This window comes from Engraulis encrasicolus, chromosome 2 (genome assembly GCF_034702125.1).
Source record: "Engraulis encrasicolus isolate BLACKSEA-1 chromosome 2, IST_EnEncr_1.0, whole genome shotgun sequence".
NCBI lineage: Eukaryota > Metazoa > Chordata > Actinopteri > Clupeiformes > Engraulidae > Engraulis > Engraulis encrasicolus.
In genome coordinates, this window is record NC_085858.1 from 48,980,804 (window position 1) to 49,001,283 (window position 20,480).

Sequence of the window (20,480 nt, forward strand, 5' to 3'; positions counted from 1 at the left end):
CTGCTTGAGAACATTATATTTATGCCAATTTAAGACTAAATTAAAACAAGTTTGGCCCCCATTTAAAGAAATGAAGGTATTGATTTATGTCCCAAGCAAGAATCATTTCAATTTATCACTTAAAATCATTTCTGGTAAGTATACACATGTAGAAGTTTGGGTTGGGGGTGCGCGGCTTGTCTTCGGCACAGGTAAGGGGGTGCGTTAAGAAAAAAAGGTTAAGAACCACTGTCCTAGAGGATCAACCTCTAAGGAAAAAAGCAAACAGACAAAACATAACAGCCCCTGAGGACTGTTGGCCAGATTATCAGTCCAGTCCTGCTGCTAAGACACAGTAGACTACTGTACTGTATGTGTATGGAATACACAGTTCGTGGTTCGCAGAACAGCACAAGGGGCTATTCTTCACATTTAATCCTTGTATCAACGCGCGGAATCAATAGATAAGGAAAACTCGTAATCATCTGAACGACAGTACTACTGCTGCTGCTGCTGGGTCACACTTAGCTCCAATAAGGCCTTGGAAACAAGCCTCCTAAAAATGTTCAGGATGGTTGTCTCAGTGAATTAAGGCATTTATTAAATCTGAAACAGAGCTTAATGTAATATGACTGCTGGGATGGCTTGGGAAATAACCAGAGTGCAATGTTAGCTCTCACCTCCTGGTTTCTGCCTATCGGGTTGGTAAACTCACACAGAAGCCCCAGGTCTGATCCGGAACAGATGAGATTCTGTCAAAACAATAGCAGTCAGTGAGATACTGTTGTACCGTACCGTACGTACCTGGCTTCACTTCACAATGTCATTTCAATTGATGATATGGGCTTTAATTAAAAACACTTTATTGGACTACACTTATACTACGTATTACTATGAGTAATTGCCTATCTAAAGATAAACATTCAATTTCAGCTGTTGAAGGGTATAACCATTTACCCAGCGACCATTACTGAACTAAATTATGCAACCAAAGCATAGTTTTTGTACATACTTTTAAAACTTTATTTATCTATTTATTATTACTTTGCATTGCTTCAACAAGGAACGCTCCATTTCTTTGTACTCGTTACAATGATAAGTAGAAGATATTCTATTCTATTCTAGAATGTAGTAGAGGGGGAAAAAGGAGAACCAACTGGCCTGTCACACGCACACCTTCGCACCGTGTGTGTGTGTGTGTGTGTGTGTGCGTTAAAAGATATTCTATTCTATTCTAGAATGGGGCAATGTGTGTGTGCGCGTGTGTGTGTGTGTGTGTGTGAGTGCGTTAGTGAGTGTGTGTGTTTGTGAAGGGTGGCGAGGTAGGCAGATTAGCAAGGATATCTCTTAGTGAGACAAACAGAGAGACTTTCTCAAAGGCACACTTAAAGATGAGCCCAACACATCTTTGGCTGTGGGCCATCCTCAGTCATTACTGCTGGCCCTGGGCTCCTGGTAAATTACCCTTAAACATACTATTGAGAGAATGTGTTTTCACTCTAATTACATTGAGTTCACATTGAGATCAAGGGAGGCGTAATTTGACTTCGGGACTACCTATTGAGGGAGAGCGAGAGCGAGAGCGAGAGCGAGAGCGAGAGCAAGAGCGAGAGCGAGCGAGAGAGAGAGAGAGAGAGAGAGAGAGAGAGAGAGAGAGAGAGAGAGAGAGAGAGAGAGAGAGAGAGAGAGAGAGAGAGAGAGAGAGACCTTAGGGTTGACGGAGGAGTACTGGAGGGCAGGAGGCACTGTGATGTTGAGGACGGTGACGTGTGCGTCTTCGGCATGCTTATCGACGCTCTTGTCTGGGTTGGTGATGTCAACACGCAGCACCAGCTTCTTAACCCTTGAGTTGTACTTGAAGATCTGATGACCCTCAGCACTATAACAACCAGTTTAGATTCATGGAAGAGGCTAACATTTTCACATACAGTATTCACCATGAATGATGATCTGCTTACTAGCATGCATGGTAGTAGCAAACTAGCTATTTGTTAGTTACGATAAATCTCCCATTGGTAACTTGTTCTGCAAGACCTTACGAAACTGAAAAGCCTTTATAGACATCTAGCTTTCCTACAATACAATTAAGCGTAGAGTTTCTTTACTGTAAACACATGTCTGTGTCCAAATGAGCTATGGTTGGTGACATTGATTAATACAATGTCAATGAGATGTTTGGTTTCAAAGTAACGTTTTACAGTATGTGATCAATTTCATGCTACTGAAGCTTTTGCATGCGGTAAGATGCATGCTACAAACTATTGCCCTATGCACTTTCCGTTACAGCATGAGTAAGTATAATTTTTGCATGTCTTGCATGTTTTGTACTCACTCTTCAAGAGGCTGGTCATTAGCGAAGCTGGCAAACTGTGCAGTCATTTTCAAGTTGCTGTTGCACTTGTTGTCTATGCCGCAGGCCTTTTGAAAATGGATCTGTTGGTTCGGAGGAAGCACAGATGTAATTCATCACCGTATCTCACTAAACCCTGATACTAATGACTCCAATTAACAATAACTTTACTTAATGAAGTTTAATTACATAAATAACGATACACTGAAATTATTTAAACATTTTTCAGATTTGACAGCAAAACAGAAACCAAAATATAAGCCACAAGCATCATTGGTCAAAAGCATCAACATTGGATGGAAGGCTGAATGACACTTCCACATTGAGAGTACACGAAATGCACAGCAAATTGGACCAATCGGACCAAAAGCTCTTAATTCAGTTGTACAAGTACAAAAGGAGAGGGTCTCATTCTGCTCAATTCCAGGCCATTGAAATATTCAAACCTCATCACATTATGGGTAACTCTTAAATTGATGAGGAAATGTGCAATGTGCAAAAAGACGCCCTGAAAAACAGTCTGCATTAAGAGCGTCCTTACCTCATATTTGGTGACAATGGACTTCCCCTCGCTGAGCACAGGGTAGGCACCCAGGTCCTGTAGCCCGCGGGCCTCGGGTTTGGGTTCATACAGCGACATGTTTATGGAGAACTTCACCTCCGACAACTTGTCTTTGATAGGCTTGTTCTGGAAAACCAGAGACAGAGAGAGAGAGAGAGAGAGAGAATTAAAATTTGGGTTTAATTATAATTATTATGATTATATTATTAATTTATTAATTATGAATATGCACTTACTACAAATACACCTCTTCAGCCAATGCTTTCAATACAAAATGTATTTTTGTTGTGCCAATAAAGCTCTAATGACTTGAATTGATTTGAATTGAATTGAGAGAGAGAGAGAGAGAGAGAGAGAGAGAGAGAGAGAGAGAGATAGAGAGAGAGAGAGACAGAGACAGAGAGAGAGAGAGAGAGAGAGAGAGAGAGAGAGACAGAGAGACAGAGAGACAGAGACAGAGAGAGACAGAGACAGAGACAGAGACAGAGACAGAGATAACATTTGAATTTGAGATTAAGTTTAAGTAGAACAGTGCTGCCGGGGAGATTATGTGCCAGACCATCCTTTAGCTGTAGGATCTCCTTAGTCCTCTATCCCAGCAACTGAGTTAATGTACAGTATGTTACATGCATGTGTATAGGCATGTGTGTATATGTGTGTGTGTGTGTGTGTGTGTGTGTGTGTGTGTGTGTGTGTGTGTGTGTGTGTGTGTGTGTGTGTGTGTGTGTGTGTGTGTGTGTGTGTGTGTGTGTGTGTGTGTGTGTGTGTGTGTGTGTGTGTGTGTGTGTGTGTGTGTGTGCATGTGCGACGTGCGTGTGTGTGTGCACGCGCAATGTGAGTGTGTATCAGGGCTTGACATTGACACCTGCCAACTGGCCAAATGCTGGTAAAACTTAGCTCTGGCTAGTAACAATTTCAGTCTCACTATCCACTTTGACTGTTGACTTATTCTTTGGTGTGACAAATCACAGTAATTGCATCAATTGGCTGTATTTACATGCTTAAATTGTTGTATTTAAAGAATAGCCTAAAGAAAAAAAAAGAAAAACATAAGTCTGGCTAGCAGAAAGCCTAAACGACTAGTGACTATGTAAAACCACTACTAGACACAGTGGCTGGTGACCAAAAATGTTAACGTCAAGCCCTGGTGTGTATGTCCTGTATGTACATATGTGTATCGTATGTAGGCCTATGTATGTGTATGTTGGTGTCCTGAATGTGCGCCTGTATGCGTGTGCTGTGCACATGTGCGTCAGGCAGGCAGCCGTGTCTATAAATGTCTGCAGTTTCTTCATGCATGTTGATTACCAGCATGATCACAGCCTACAGTGGCTTCATCCTGTCCCTAGTCATCACCTCACCTCGTCTTGCCGGCACCCTTTCTCAACACGCCACTGCCAAAACGGCTCAAAATAATATCATTTACATAAGCTTATTCCCCCCCCCCCCTTTATATAAGGACGGCAGCCCGCTTACGTAAAAATATCCTTATGGATGAATATTTTTCAAAAATCTATAAGATCTAGAATGGACAGAACAAAATAGAGTGTCCTGTGCAGAATGGGACTTATGTAACGTCAGTGACATGACGTATTATATATACTGTTATACTATTATATACAGGGGTTGAACAAAATAACAGAAACACCAGTTATTTTAGTGTGGGAAGTTTCATGGCTCAAGTGGACCAGCCTGTTGGCCAATCTTCATTAATTGCACATTGCACCAGTATAGTGAAGTGTGAAGGTTCATTTATCAGGGTAAGAAGCATACCACCCAGAAGGATGAACCACATCCAACAAGATTAACTGTGGATGCAAGAGGAACTAAATGACACTAAAATGACAGGTGTCTCAATTACTTTGTCCAACCCCTGTATATTCCTTAATTCCCTCCCGGGGAACAATAAAATCACTCTACTCTGTACTCTACTACTATACTGTACACAGTATATGATTATGAAGTGAATTTTCCACTTCAATTTTGACTCGATTTTTAACCGTTCCCTATCTGTGAGTGACGTTTAGAGATGTACAGGATCCAAGATCCGGTTCCGGATCCGGCAGGATAATAGGGTTTTTCAGACTATCCGGATCCGGCAGGATCTTAAGCAGTGGATCCGGTATCCGGCAGTCACCTAAAAATCAGGATCTGGGGCATCTCCATTTTTTACGTAGCCTAGGCTTTTCAGTTAATCTTTCACAACCCCAATCCCTGCATGGAGTGAAAGCCCTTTGGAAGCGGTCGTTGAAGGCAGTGTGGCAGTAAGCCAATGAGTCTCAAAAATAGTTTGCGCCAACGTAAAAAAAAGGGCCCACGTGTGCGAGCTGGCTATGTGTTTCAACCTTACGTAAGATCCGGTATCCGGTTCCGGATCCGGCAGGATCTTAAGCAGTGGATCCGGTATCCGGCAGGATCCTAAAAATCAGGATCCGGTGCATCTCTAGTGACGTTAAATGTTAAAATATGCTTGTCACTCCATATTTCTACACGGCTGGCAAGCACAAGCTCACACACACAGGCAGTGTGAATGAGGTAACCTGTTAATTTGTGAGTTGTGCAAATATTTTAGATGTTCCATAGTCATTATGCACACGCACACACACATTTGCTACTTTTACCTGCAACCAAATCTACCTTCGGGTACAAATAAAGTTACCTTACCTTACCTTACCTTACACACACACACACACACACACACACACACACACACACACACACACACACACACACACACACACACACACACACACACACACACACACACACACACACACACACACACACACATACATACATACAGTGCAGTCAAGCACATGCACATACTGTACACACACTAGACATGGATGCACACTAGAGCGTGGCTCGGGCCGGTTTTTTCTGTCCGAGCCCGGCCCTCAGCCGACAGAAAAGTGATCAACCCCGACCCGAGCCCGAGACTAATTAAAATGTTTGTGTCCGAACCCGTCCGAAGCCCGAGACCACTGTAATAACAACAGAACCTGTGCGCAAGCAATATTTTCTATGTGGCCTCCTTCATACTCAAAATAGCACGTGATAAATAGCCAGGATAGGCAACTAGGATGAGGCAATTTGCTATAATTTAGTTACGCACGCATAGTAAGTATAAACACACGCATACATGTGACAGCGCACCTTATGTTTCTTTCGGTTAGACCAGAGATGTTGGGTGCTGTGATCAAATGCATGGGAGGGGCGTGAGAGGATAAGAAAGGCGAAAACTAACGAATACGGTTTGGATGCAGTCAGCGCGGCTATGGACGCATTTGTTACGTTACTGTTAGTGCAAATAAATCCCCGCGAGCCGGTGAAGATGCCACTCCTTGTCGTTAAGAAGGATGGGCTATAAGTTCACCCCGAAGAACAGTAGCCTGTTCGGCCCTCCAAGAGAATGTCATTTCCCCTGATGTCCATGCGGTCAATATAAAATCAGGAAAGGTTGCACGCGCATAGTTACAACTGTAGGCTACAGTAAAAGTGACAAGAATTAAGAACCTACGTGAAGGACATGAAATGTCACAGCGGACAAAGTAGTAACAGGAACTTCGCCCCTACCTTAGGCAACTCCACGTAGCGTGTGCGTCTTCTTTAATCCATATTATGCTCCTTGCTACCCCTTGCTGGAAAAGTAATCCTTGGCGAGCAATGCAGTGACAAACTTCGTCATTTTATGTTCAACATTTAAGACAGCACCGAAGGCATGCTAAAACACGGCCTACACTAGGCCTACAACAAAAGACCACGCGTTCACTGACAACTGTATTTGGCGCTTATTAAGAAAGCAAGTTGACTCGGCATTCCTGCTCGGCTGACTGGGAGTGAGCGTCCATGTTGCCACTGGTAACTGGCGCGTGCATACAGCCAATAATAATCACTCGCACGAGTAGCCTACCAACATTTTCATTTATGCATATTCAATTACTTATTTTTTAATCACAAAACTGCCGTTTGCATGAACTGAAACGTTTCCTCTGATTGCTTACAATTTTCACAATGTCTGTTTGGTTCAAGCCCGAGCCCGACCCGAGTCCGACAGATATTCTATTTTTTTTGTCCGAGTCCGGCCCGGCCCGTCGGGTTCCGACCCGGCCCGTCGGGCTTCGGTCGGGTTGCCATGCTCTGATGCACACACACACACACACACACACACACACACACACACACACACACACACACACACACACACACACACACACACACACACACACACACACACACACACACACACACAGAAACAAACACACACACATACACACACACACACACACACACACACACGCTTGGCACACACACACACACACACACACACACACACACACACACACACACACGCGCGCTTGTAAGCACACACACACACGCACACACACAGACACACCGAAACAAACACACACACACACACACGCACACACACACACACACACACACACACACACACACACACACACACACACACACACACACACACACACACACACACACACACACACACACACACACACACACAAAATGCACCAACAGAAACGCAATTGGTGTGCAAGACATCTCTGCGGAGATTAATGAGAGCAATTGCTGCGGCGGTGAGAGTGCTCCTGACTCTCTTCAAACATCTCCAGCCAAATCAAATTTCTCGCCATTTTTGTGCAACGGTCACCGAAAATAAAAATAAAAAACATATCCCAGCCAGCAACATTCTGCTACTTACAGATAAAGCAGCGGCAAACGCATTTCTGTTCATAATAATGAGTACAGCGAGACTAAGTTTTTACAAATGAACAGACAAACGAAGACTTATTGCCCTCCGCCGTTCCTCCCCACAGAACTCCCTCCCCCCTCCGGCGAAACCGCTCCAAAATAGAAAAGAAAAAAAATAAGTAGAGCATTCTGGTCTTGGCTTGAGTCTGTAGTGGGTAAAAAAGAAAAAGAAAGAAAAAAAAGAATTAAAAAGGGGAAAGAAAAGACGTAGTGTTCCACGAGCCTTGCCTTGAGTCTGAGCTTGAAGAGGCGGCATTTTTGCGAGGGCATGTAAAAGACGCCGGCCAGTTTGTTGCTGCCGCTGTCCAGGAACTCCAGACGGGGGGTGTGGCGGGTCACGTCGGCAACCAGCGCAAACTCCACAGCTGCAGGAGAAACAAGTGGGTGTGGCAGAAAGTTATCTATGACGGGTTTTTTTTACTTCCAGATTTATATTGCATTACGTTACATTGCATTCCCTGGAGCAATGTGGGGTTAGGTGCCTTGCTCAAGGACACTTCAGCCATGTAGGTGTAGAGAGAGAGGTAAGTATGGGATTCGAACCTGCAACTTTCTGATCTTAAAACCGCTGTCCTAACCATTAGGCCACCATTTTACCACTATTATTATATATACAGTATACTGCATTTTTTCTTATTTAAGTACATCTATGATGTCAATCAATTTGATGTTATATACTTATACCTGTGGATAGACTTTCTCTGTTTATGCTATGATCTGATGTAATGTACGACTGTGCATGATAAATGGAAATTAAAAAAGTTCCAAAAGAAGAAAGTGGGCGTGTTATAGCAAAGACAACATGCATTACATTTTCCATTGGGTATTAAGATATGGAGTTAAATATGGAGTATATACCTGTAGAACAAGTGAGGCATTCCTCATGTAGCCTATAGAGGCTATTCGGTATACCGTGTATTGAAAAAGCTCCACCTTATGTACAGGTACTTCCGCAACAGAAGGCAGTTTCCCACTATTGAATATGCCATCAGCGTGAACTCCACAGCTGCAAGAGGGCGTGCTATAGCAAAGACGACACGCTACATTACATTTGCCTGGCCTCGGGCAGGAAAGACAAAACAATTGAGACATTGCTCATGTATAATGGGTATACGGTACAGGCCTGTCACAACCAGGGAAGCAAAGTAGCCAACTGCCTAGGGCCCACAGCTGAAAGGGCCCATCCCGGTAATGACTGGTTATGTGCTTGTATTTAAATGACAGCATTGGCAACTTTGTAAATGAGGCAAAAACCTAAAGCTCCCTAAAATCCAATGATCGAAAAGAGCAATGATAATGTGATCAGGGGCGGAGCTATATGGGGGGCCTCCTATATTGGATGTGGGGGCCCTATTGTGACCTTGGCAGGCCGTATGGGGGGCCCTATCAGAGTCGTGCCCTGGGTCCCTGTGTGTAATTGTTCCGCCACTGACTGTGATCAAAATCTCTCTTGGAGGGGGCCCCTCCTGAATGGTTTGAATAGAAAAAGGGGGTCTCCAAGTCACACTTTGCCTAGGGCTCCCAAATACCTCGAAACGTCCCTGATTCGGTGTTAGATTTAAAAAAAGCTCCACCAAGGTGTCTTCACTTTCTACCTTTCCCATTATGTATTTCCACAGCAGCGTATCTAGTTTTCCAATACTGCATATGCCTCATTGACTTCTGCCATTGCAACTGTTAAAAGACGGCATAAACACATTTATTTTACTGTATACAGTACAGTACAAGGAAGCACTGTTCCAGCAACACACTGCATTCTCCACGATTGTTTCTCTTCCACAAATGCCAGCCCCCAGCCCAGACTGTGGTGGACTATCATCAATGTTGAGCTGAAAAACTGTTTGCTTGCGGCTTTTTCAACAAAAAGAGGTGGGCGGCGTAGCGTTGAGTGTGATGGAGGAAAGTGGCACTTACTGACGTTTCTCTTGCCACTCTCGCCCGTGCCGAGGTGGTAGGAGAGGCACACCTTCGCCTCCACACTGTAAAACACAACAGAGAAAACACAGAGTAAACAAACAAGACGCAAGCTATACAGCAATAAAGAGTAATCAAGCACACCTGTAATACACAGTACACAAACACACTGTAAATGACAATACACACAGCTAAGCTTTATACTGTAATATGGACACGCTCCACACTACAACACATTATAGAAACACTGTACAAGCACACCTGTAATACACAGTGCACAAACACATTGTAAACTACAGTACACACAGTAAAAAGGAAACTTTATACTGTAATATGGACACGCTCCACACTACAACACATGATAGAAAATCTGCACATGGCAACACAAAATAAAGAACCACTTTGTTATATAGTAAAACACACTACAAACAGCAACTCAATGTACGTGTGTCCAATAAACTGTTCACTGTAATATTTACTGTAGACCAGTGATTCCCAACCTATGGGTCGGGACCCAACCTATGGGTCGCCAAAGATCCACAGGGGGTCGCGGAGCCCTCTTGATTTTAAGGGGTTTAATTTTAATACCATATAGTCAATGTTGAATAAATGACAAATCATTTAAACTAATGCATGCATAGAAGCAACAAAATGTAAGTGCTACATTTAATATTTATACTATATTTCACCGAAGACAAATTGAGGAATAAAATGATAACTAAAATGAGTTTTCGCAGGAAACAGAGTATCATGTGACTCCCTCTCGTGCAGGCGCTCGCGCAGTTGGGTCACCTAAGCTTGCAATGGCAAAAGTATGGGTCCCTGAAAAAAAGGTTGGGAACCACTGCTGTAGACTGTACAGTGTAATAAGAGTAGAACATGCAGTGATGACTCAACACTTAGAGAGTTCTCTGGGACCAAATACACTAGAAGATGTTAAACCATGGGCTGTCATCATGGGTAAGCAGTTAGGGCGTCAGACTTGTAGCCCAAAGGTTGCCGGTTCGACTCCTGACCCGCCAGGTAGGTGGGTGGAGTAATTAACCAGTGCTCTCCTCCATGACTGAGGTACCCTGCGCATGGTACCATCCTGCCACACTGCTCCCTTGCACGGGTGAGGCATAAATGCAATTCTGTTGTGGAGTGCTGTGTCACAATGGCAATGGGACTTGGACTTTCTCAGGTGGGCTTTCACTTCACAAATAGACTCTAAGTGTTGAATTAACACTGCATGTTTACTGTGTATAGTGTAAGTGCACACTGTATACAGCACACCAAAATATTGTACATGTAGTATACAATACATTCACTGTCACGACACCATACACAACACACATTTACAAGAACCAGTAGCAGAGAGTTGTGTAAGGTCATGCAGTTGGCTGTTAGTATTCATATACATGCACATGGATGTAAGTCTTGCTCATTACCGTGACATACATGAGAGTAATCAAGAGCTACAGTATCTTCTCTCTCTCTCTCTCTCTCTCTCTCTCTCTCTCTCTCTCTCTGACACGCACGCACACACACACACACACACACACACACACACACACACACACACACACACACACACACACACACACACACACACACACACACACACACACGCACACACACACACACACACACACACGCTTAGTTCTTATCATTTGCTTCCTACTGTTTGTGTGTTTTTTAATTATTTTAAGGCACTAAAACAGTAAAAAACGATTTTTTTCGCCTCTGTTATACTGATGTAACGAGCTGTCATAGAGACAATCCTGAATCTTCCTTCCCATAATGCCCTGCCTGCTGGGATCCAATCACTCCGTCAATCCGTGCGTAGGAGTTAAGGGTGAGGTCATATGGCAACGATCTCCAGCAGTGTTGGGGAATGCAAATGTGCCCTGGGCCGCTGCGCTGTGCAGGATTGCCTACTCAACTTAAGGGAAGCCGACGGTGAGGAGGGACAAAGGGGTCCGTTTTTCCGGGCACAGGGAGAGAAAGGCGGGTTGGGGGGGGGTTGGGGGCAGAATTGGGTCCTCATTGCATTGTATGTATTGGGTGGGGGGGGGGGGGGTCTGATGTGATGGCTTTGTCTTGGGGCCTAGTCAAAGCTGATAGCGGCCCTGCTCAACTTCACTTCACTTCTCTTCCGTCTCTCTCTCTCTTCCCTTCCGTCTCTCTCTCTCTCTTCCCTTCCGCCTCTCTCTCTCTCTTCCCTTCCGTCTCTCTCTCTCTCTTCCAAAATGCTGTTTTTACAGTACAGTCACGATGACAACATCGCGGTTAGATGAGGCTGAAGTGAACACATGTTCATCTTCATTGACGACAGCCATTTCCAATTGCGTTCAGTCCGCCTAACCATAATCATGTTATCAACTGACAGCACACATAATGCCCAGCAGATTATACATGTGAGTAATCACAAATGACAGGGGAAATAATATACTGTACTGTACAAACAATCCGCTAGGTAGACAATAGCTGGGTTTTGCCAGACATTTGTAAGACAGGCTGTATTTTAAGCAGTTTTTTTTGGCACTGTCTATGACGCAATGCAAGCCTGCTCTGAAAACAGTTCAACAAAATCCCATTGTGATTCTCCAAGCTCTGCCCCAAATTAATCCCATAATAACTTACAAGATAAACTACACTTCCGAGGCTTTGCATTTTTTCCTCGTCTGACTAAAAATATAAGCGGTGGTTTTTGCCAGGGTTTTAGTGTTAAAATAGGTTACTGGGACATCCGGAGCGGAGCCCAGCAGCTGCGTGAAAAGCATCAAGATGTAAACAGCGAACCAGTGGCCCAAAAACAAATAAACAAATAGGCTATACTGAGTGGGCAGGTAAGGTAGGCTACACACCAGTGGGAGCACAATTTGGCCCTGAGCTGTTTTTCCCTCTCATTCCTCAAATTTGGTAACCTGGCAACCAAGCTTGTAGCCTCTTACTGCAGATGGGGTCGCCGGCGGGCCTATTCACTATTCGCTGAAAAAACTCAACTACATCATAACAACATTGCCATGACAGTGCGACAGAGAGCCATAAGTAACAGATTAACCCTATCCAGACCGGGAGGGGCTAAAAGTATAACTCCTGAATGACTAAAGCTGTGACTACGAAACGTTGTGACTTTTCCTAAAATGAAGTTGGCTACAATGTGATACCAAAAGATAATGTTTATCATTTTTGTTGTTGCCATGGCAACGGTTTTCTGACAGGTACGCCTGACCAAAAATCACTGATCTAAGTCTCATCATCATCACTTTTCACATTTTTTACATTTCCATTAGCATCAGACACCCTTGTGAACATTTGAAGTGGTCTGATGCACATAATAACCAAAATTGATGTGCATTACCCAAGTTAGATGGAAAATACATTAAGGCGACATTTTGGGCAATAAAATCAGGAAATGACGTCATAATGATGTCATAATATAAAATAATGACACCAAACTGATGTAATTCATAGATCTTTGTCTGAAGATCATCCCCTCCGAGTTTGGTGGTCATACGCCATTCGGTTCCCAAGATATGAGGGGGGGGGGTCAAAAGAACGCTGTTTCTTAACAGGTTAACCAGTAATCTGACAGACTTCACATTGTGGATAGGAAGTTATCAGAAGGAAAATCGGATGGAAAATACTACACTAATGCTGGAGCTAGTCTCAGGCCAGACTCTTGACATGATGTTCATGTGTGTGCTCTACTTAAAAAAAAAAAAAGAGAAGAAAAACAATCCAACTTTGCATCTGCACTTATTGTTCAGAGCTTTTTTCCCCTTTCCACTCTATCATTTATTATTTATTACTTATATTCTGGCAAAGATCTCATACTGTAGAATAGATATTACGCTATCAGAAGGAAAACCACTAGGCGACTATGAAATGCCTCTCTTATCTACCAGACAGCTACTGCAGAAGCATTAGGGCAAAGCTTTCCCCTTTTCATTCCACAATTTGGTTGTCTGAATGTCGCAACAAACTTGCAAACAGCTTGATCTAGTAATAGGAAGTTCTCGTGTCTATGAAATGCCTCTGTCTGTGTAATACTACTAGACAGCTACTGGAGTAAAAATTTTGCAAAAGCTTTTTTCGTTTTCAGTCCTTAATTTGGCAACTTGGCTGTGGCTCCAAGAAGCTCCTAGATGGAGCATGATGAGGTAAAGATGCCATTACACAGAAGGCTTCTAAGAGGCAGGATCAAAGGCTAGCTGGGAAATGCCACTGTATTCATATAACCAGCCAGTGCACAATCACACCAGCAAATTACAGGCAGAGTGGTCAGACTATCTTGAAGGCAAACTTCTGTGCAACACGACAGACAGTACGAGCAGGCCAAAGCCACTATTTTCTATTACATCTAATTTCTCCTATTAGTTAAATGAAAAAAAAAAATCCCAACAACAGTGGCACACCCATTGTTGTGCCCAAACTCGGCCAGAGAAATGATCCAGTCTGATGTTTTCCCCCTTTAATTTCTTAATCACTTACTGTAGCTTGGCTGTCACATCAAGCTTGTAGATGGAGCTTGATCTGGCAGGAAATTATCAGAGGAGGGATCAATGAAGGGGATCAATCAAATGTGCCTCTGAGTACTACTGGACAGGGCTGCATCAGAGCTGCATACTGACTCCCATGGTGCGCACCACTCAGACCCAGGGCTGGAGTGGGGGAGAAATAGGGCCCGGGCGCTTTTGACAAAAAAAGGGGCCCCTCATAATAAACGAGACAGAACTGACTCACCGGTGACGCAGAACTGACTCACCGACCGTAGAACTGACTCACCGATGGGCCCGCACCCGTGTGGGGCCCTATTTTCAGAAATATATATTATATTTTTTACATTTCCGAAAATAGGGGCCCATGAGGGTACAGGGCCCACCGGGAAATGCCCGCTATGCCAGATAGCCAGTCCAGTCCTGCTCAAACCCAAGTTTGGGCCCAGTTTCTCAGATCCGGCTCGCGCGGCGCAGAGGAACAACCAGGAATACAATTTGGCCAGACTTCTGCACAGCATCATCACAGGCAGTTAGGGCAGAGAGTAGATAATTAAAGAATCTCTGGTTAGGGTGTGTGGGTGGACCCATGCAATTTATCTGAGTCTCTCTTGGGTGTAAATGATCGGGTGTGATTTGTTGACAAATCAGAAGAGGGGGGGGGCACGTTTCAGATTTTTTTTTTTTTTTAAGTATTTTTTTGGGGCTTTTCAGCCTTTATTGTTTTTTTGTGAGACAGGATAGTGAAGGAGAGACAGGAAGTGAGCTGGGAGAGAGAGATGGGGAAGGACCGGCAAAGGACCCGGACCAGGAATTGAACCGGGTCAGCCGAGTGGTAAACGTGTGCCCTACCATATCAGCCACGGTAGGGCCACGTTTCAGATTATAAGCAATATAAATAGTGCTACATTAAATCGAGCATAAAATCATGCAGGAAAATGTCAAGATCTCAAAACCATAAGAGGGGGAATTCCCCACCAACCTCCCTTCAGATCGCACCCTGCGTAATTTAACAACAACCACTTTTGTCAATTGAAGCATAAATGACGTTCATATTCATGCACACATGAGGCAGGGAAATGAGAATAGACAAAAAATAGTCACATACTGTATATGACACGGGTACATTGAAAAGCATTTTGTTCCACTTACAGTAGTCCTTTGCATGTCAGTCAGGTAAGTAGCCTACTTCAACCTGTTAAGACGTGACGGTAAGACGGCTCTTCGCTTTCACGTGATGGCACCTTTTATAAATTGGCTCTTATCAAAATGGCAAAGCCCAAGTCGTAATACATTTCTAAAAGCACTGTGTAATGTCAAGGTAGTGTAGCACTATCATACTACACACTTTTCTATTCTTCAGTCATGCTACTGTACAGGTTTGAGATAGAATGCTCGTGCTGATAGAAACTACCGCCTTTTTGCAAACTTGCACACTGCCTTTATAGGTCACAGAAAGCATGGCTGGGCTGCGTTAAAAGAAAGCACAGGCATTTTTGTATGGTCCATCTAATTTGTGGGCCATCTTCTAAGAAAATACAAAAAATAAAAAAATAAAAAAGAAACCGCATCAGGATTGTTGTGCAATCCAGGAAAAGCCCTGCCATGTTCTTCTGTACGATGAGATGTTGTAACATGTGAGTGGCATAGTGTACTAAGTGATGTCCACTTCTAACCGCATCAGTGAAGATGTGTGCAGGCAGGATGCGGAAGACGTAAGGAGGACATTATACTTTAATATTTAATGTGTGATGTGCTCAGGGCTCACCAGTCAACACAATTCTCCGAGTCCACAATCTCTGGAGTCACACTGAAGTCAGTCTTGAGACGAATAACTGGACGAGCCCTGGTACGAGAAAGAGAGAGAGATAGGGAGAGAGAGAGAGAGAGAGAGAGAGAGAGAGAGAGAGAGAGAGAGAGAGAGAGAGAGAGAGAGAGAGAGAGAGAGAAGCATGTGTGAGAGAAGTGAGGATGTGTACAGAAAAAAGAGAAATGCAAATTCAACAAACAAAAAAACAAACAAAAAACAAACCAACATACATATACAGAACAATCTCCATGGGAGAAAATAAACATGAATGCTATCATCTGCCATATCTACTTTGCTGTTACTTCAATCTAACACCTCCGGGGCACACCGCACTCCCCACCATGCACAGCGTACCTGCAGAGGTGCATCTTGTCACTACATGTAGGCTAGGCAGGCAGCTGCTTGGGGCCCCCAAAGCCTATAGATGGTGAATAACAGCTAAGACTTTGAACTAAGTGGTGGTGATTTTTTGGCAAATATTCATTCTTTTTTGAATTTTCGCCTGGGGCCCCAACTTGCCCTAGAATCGCCTCTGCGTACCTGAGCACGGCGATGCGATCGTCCAGGGAGCCCACCACCACATCTGGGTAGCTGTTGTCGTCGATGTCCATGCCCCCAGACACGGAGTAGCCAAAGGTACGGAAGCCACCGCCTGTGATGTCCTTCCCTTTGATCTCCTGCCAATGCACAGAGGAGCACTAGGCTAGCTGATCACACAGCGCTGTGTACAGTATATAGGCCTATATAATACACACGCACCACCGATGCCACTGCCATAGAGGCGCTCTGCTCCCCACTGGGTTTTATTCATGCATCTCATTTCAAATTGGATACATCCACAAAGCTGTAGTCTACTCTTGCCTGTGTAGTTGTGTGATGCACTTTAAATGTGGCTTTAAAAGCAGATGAGGAGGGCTTGGCCGGGCTGGCGCTATAGCCACAGGCAGACAAGGCGGTCGCCTAGGGCGCCAAATGTCTTGGGGGCGCAAGTACAGGCCAAAAAGTCCCACAAAATTAGAATGTTAAATGAAATAATACATTAAACTTCACATTAATAATGATTATTCATGGACACTCAGTGGGTACTATGTTGATCAGATGTGCTTGACCAGATGTACGAAGTACAGTGTATGCTTACAGATGTGAATTTCAAAAGGCACGAACAGGAAAGGGGGTGCTCGCCTAGGGCACCAAATTGACTAGCACCGGCCCTGGGACTTGGCATGGTGAGGCTTGAGTTATGGTTGTAGTTGGTGCAGCTGTGTACACAGTACTGTAGTATACCCACACAGTGCCACTGCTCCCCACTGAGTTGAGATCCCCATGTACAGTCGTTATGTGATTTTACCCGTTTAACCCGTTAAAGGCATGGCGTTATAAATTTGTTGTTACCAGAATGGCAATGACGGAGTCGTAGTGCATTACTAAAGGCCCTTTCCTGTGTTATGTCATAGCAGAGTAGTACTATGGTAGTTAACCTTTCAATGACTATTATAGCGTGCCTCTGGTGGTACGGCGTGTATTATGGGGTTCATTTGGTTTTAAAAACATATGAGGATTTGATGTGGTGAGGGTTGAGTCATGATTGTGGTTGATGCAGCTGTGTACTGTACACAGTACTGTATACTAGGGGTCGACTGATACAGGTTTTTTAATGGCCGATGCCATACCGATTTTTTTCCATCACCCTTGGCCGATACCCGATTTCCGATACCCAATATGGGTTAAAAAAAAGGTTAAAAAATTACAAATATTCCAGGTCAAACATTCCTTTAACATTATCAAATTGAGGTAGAACTTGTAACATTTAAACATTCACTCTAACAATCAAGTAATGTCTAACAATCAAGTAATAAAAAAATAAAGTGTCTTAAAATAATAAATATTGCGTATCGGCCAAAACCACAGGCGTATCGGCCGATACGATACACTCAAAAATGCAAATATCGGCCCGATATCGAACCGATATATATATCGCTCTATCCTTACTCTATACCCACACAGTGCCACCAATGCCACTGGGGCCCCAAAGGGACTAGTCTACTTTTGCCCGTGTAGTTGAGTGATACACCTGCAGCCCCTTAAAGGATAACTTCTGCCAATTTCAATATGCTGTTGTATTGCTCACGCTACCCTTGACTTGTCAGTACCCGGTGATGCTGCATTTTTCGGCTCAGCCCTTTCCGAGATCTGAGCTATTCTAATGGGGGCAGATTTTGTTTACAAGTACATTTTGAAAAAAATGAACATAGGCCTACTCCAAATATTTCCCCAAAAGCTATCACGGTTTGCTAACCTTTTGGATGTTTTTGGGAATGAATCAAGATGTTTTTTTGAAATGTAAACAAACACTTGCTTCCCCCATTACAATGACCAAGATCTCGGAAAAAGGCTGAAGAGGAAAACAAAAATCTCATGTACTGACAAGTCCAGGGTAGTGTGAGCATTACAACTGCATGTTGAAATTAGCTAAAGTTATCCTTTAACACACGCCGCTCCACCAGTGGAACACTGACAAATCTTTACTACCACATCATTACACCACCACGACAGGGCACACAGGTCATTGGCATTCTGGTAACAGCTAATTGATAACAGGGCCCATGTCTCATTGGGTTAATATGAAGCATAAGAGGACATGCTATGAGCATATGGGGACATACGAGGGTGCAGTGAGGGTTGATTCATCGTGGTGGACGGTGGGTGCAGCCAGCTGTGCAGTTTTGGTTCAATATAAATGTGGTGTAACGAAGTACAAAACTGAATCCAGCTCAATACAAATGAAGGTAAGTGGAGGACAGCCTGTGGTCCGGTCGCCCCGAAGGCAGCTGTCCTCTGTGGCCCAGCTGCTTGGTTGGTTGGATGGTTGCAGGGCTGGACTGGAGGGGAAATAGGGCCCAGGCACTTTTCGCTTAAAGGTCCCCCCTCATAATTAGCGACACAGAACTGACTCACCGGTGGGCCCAACACCCTCGTGGGCCCCTATTTGGGCCCCTACATTTCTTGAAAATAGGGGCCCACCAGGGTGCAGGGCCCTCCGGAAAATGCCGGCTATGCCAGATGGCCAGTCCAGCCCTAGTTGGTTGTGTGAGTAACTGACCTGGCGGGGTTCCGGGGAGACGCCGTTTGCACTGCCCGAGTAGATGAAGACGCTGCCGCCGTCGTGGTAAGGGGCGCCTACAGCAAAGTCTGACACACAGAGAAAGAATGACAAAGAGAAATCATCACTGATACAGTACAGTAAAAAGGCTTTTACACAATATAATAACTGAGTTACTGAGTTACTGACGTCTGACACACAGAGAAAGAAAGACAACGAGAAATCATCAGTGATGCAGTACAGTAAAAAGGCTTTTACACAATATAATAACTGAGTAACTGAGTGCCATCCATTCCCTAACGACTTGATTACATCAGAGACGCACCAACAAGACGGAAGAGCGCGGTGTGTGGAAGATAACACAATATAATAAAACAAACCACCAATTTGTCAGGTTTAGAGTACCTACGGTATGTGCTTAAAATATTTCCCCCATTTGGTCATGCTAATTACCTTAGAGAGGAGAGGAGAGAACAGAGGAGGCTTAAGGGCCTTACTTTGATAAAACTGCAGCATCCTATCAATTGTGGTATTCACAATATACTGTGTTTACCCCTCATGTGCTCATGTTAATTACATGTGTATCTCATGGGAGATTTAGTTCAGTGCTTGCTTGGTAGTGTCAGATGGCAACCAGCAGGTGGCACTAGTGGCTGAATTGCAGTGTTACAGTAGCAGCACAATGCAATATTACAGTAAAGGGGGAAGGAAAGCCATAAAGCACTATCCATAATGCAAAACTAATGACACCACACACCAGACGTGCATTTGCAGTAGCCTATACCTAATCTGTTTTTGATAACCTACATAATTGAAACAAGTCAGTCAAACATTATTGATTTGTCCCTCAGTTAGATGGAATTTCAGTTTTTTTTCTTCTTTATCTCTACTGGGATATCAGCTTACTAACACGGACAAATGCCAAGGCAGATCATATCTGTCTTTTCAGCCAACTCAGAAATTAATTCCAAGACAGTAATGCAAAACAAATTGTGCCACTGATTGAATAGCTTGGAGTCAACTGCAGTTATTAAGACGAATCCAATACTCAAAACATTGATTGCTCTGCTCACTGTCAATTACGGACATTCCTTTCCAACCCGAACTGGATGCTTCAGTGATATTACAGCCCACACGTAAATAGTTTTCAATCGAATCTGGACTTCGTCCAAACAAACGTCTGATTACTTTATGAAATGCCAGCCAGACCGCAGACCAACAAGCCCCCCAACACCTTGACCATATCGGCTCTAGTGGAGCACAGGCGGTCTCTCTCTCTCCAACTCCCTGTGCAAAACCTTGGGCCGTCGTTCAGTGAAAAAGAGACAGGCAGGGCTGCCTCTGACATCAAATGAAAACTTGTTAGGGAGATGTGTGCGCTGCACGCTGTGGGGTGGACTCGTGCCTTCAGGCATGTTAGCTGGCTGTTTACTGGCGTGCCAATTTAATATAATATATGCTGTGCCACAGCATGGCTTGCCGGCTTTTTTTTGTTGTTTTTGCCGCAA

The 20,480-nt window shown here is 44.0% G+C and overlaps 1 protein-coding gene across 1 annotated transcript in view; it reads right to left on the minus strand.

Annotated features, from left to right (window-relative positions):
• Positions 1-20,480, minus strand: part of itga3a (integrin, alpha 3a) — a 104,691-nt gene that overhangs the window by 21,195 nt on the left and 63,016 nt on the right. The window contains exons 9-17 of the mRNA XM_063190157.1: positions 18,973-19,061; positions 16,413-16,549; positions 15,831-15,908; positions 9,579-9,643; positions 7,893-8,029; positions 2,871-3,017; positions 2,312-2,412; positions 1,687-1,858; positions 660-731 (exon numbers count right to left, since the gene is read on the minus strand). Of these exons, the coding sequence (XP_063046227.1) occupies positions 660-731; positions 1,687-1,858; positions 2,312-2,412; positions 2,871-3,017; positions 7,893-8,029; positions 9,579-9,643; positions 15,831-15,908; positions 16,413-16,549; positions 18,973-19,061 (998 nt within the window). The remainder of the gene's footprint in view (positions 1-659; positions 732-1,686; positions 1,859-2,311; positions 2,413-2,870; positions 3,018-7,892; positions 8,030-9,578; positions 9,644-15,830; positions 15,909-16,412; positions 16,550-18,972; positions 19,062-20,480) is intronic.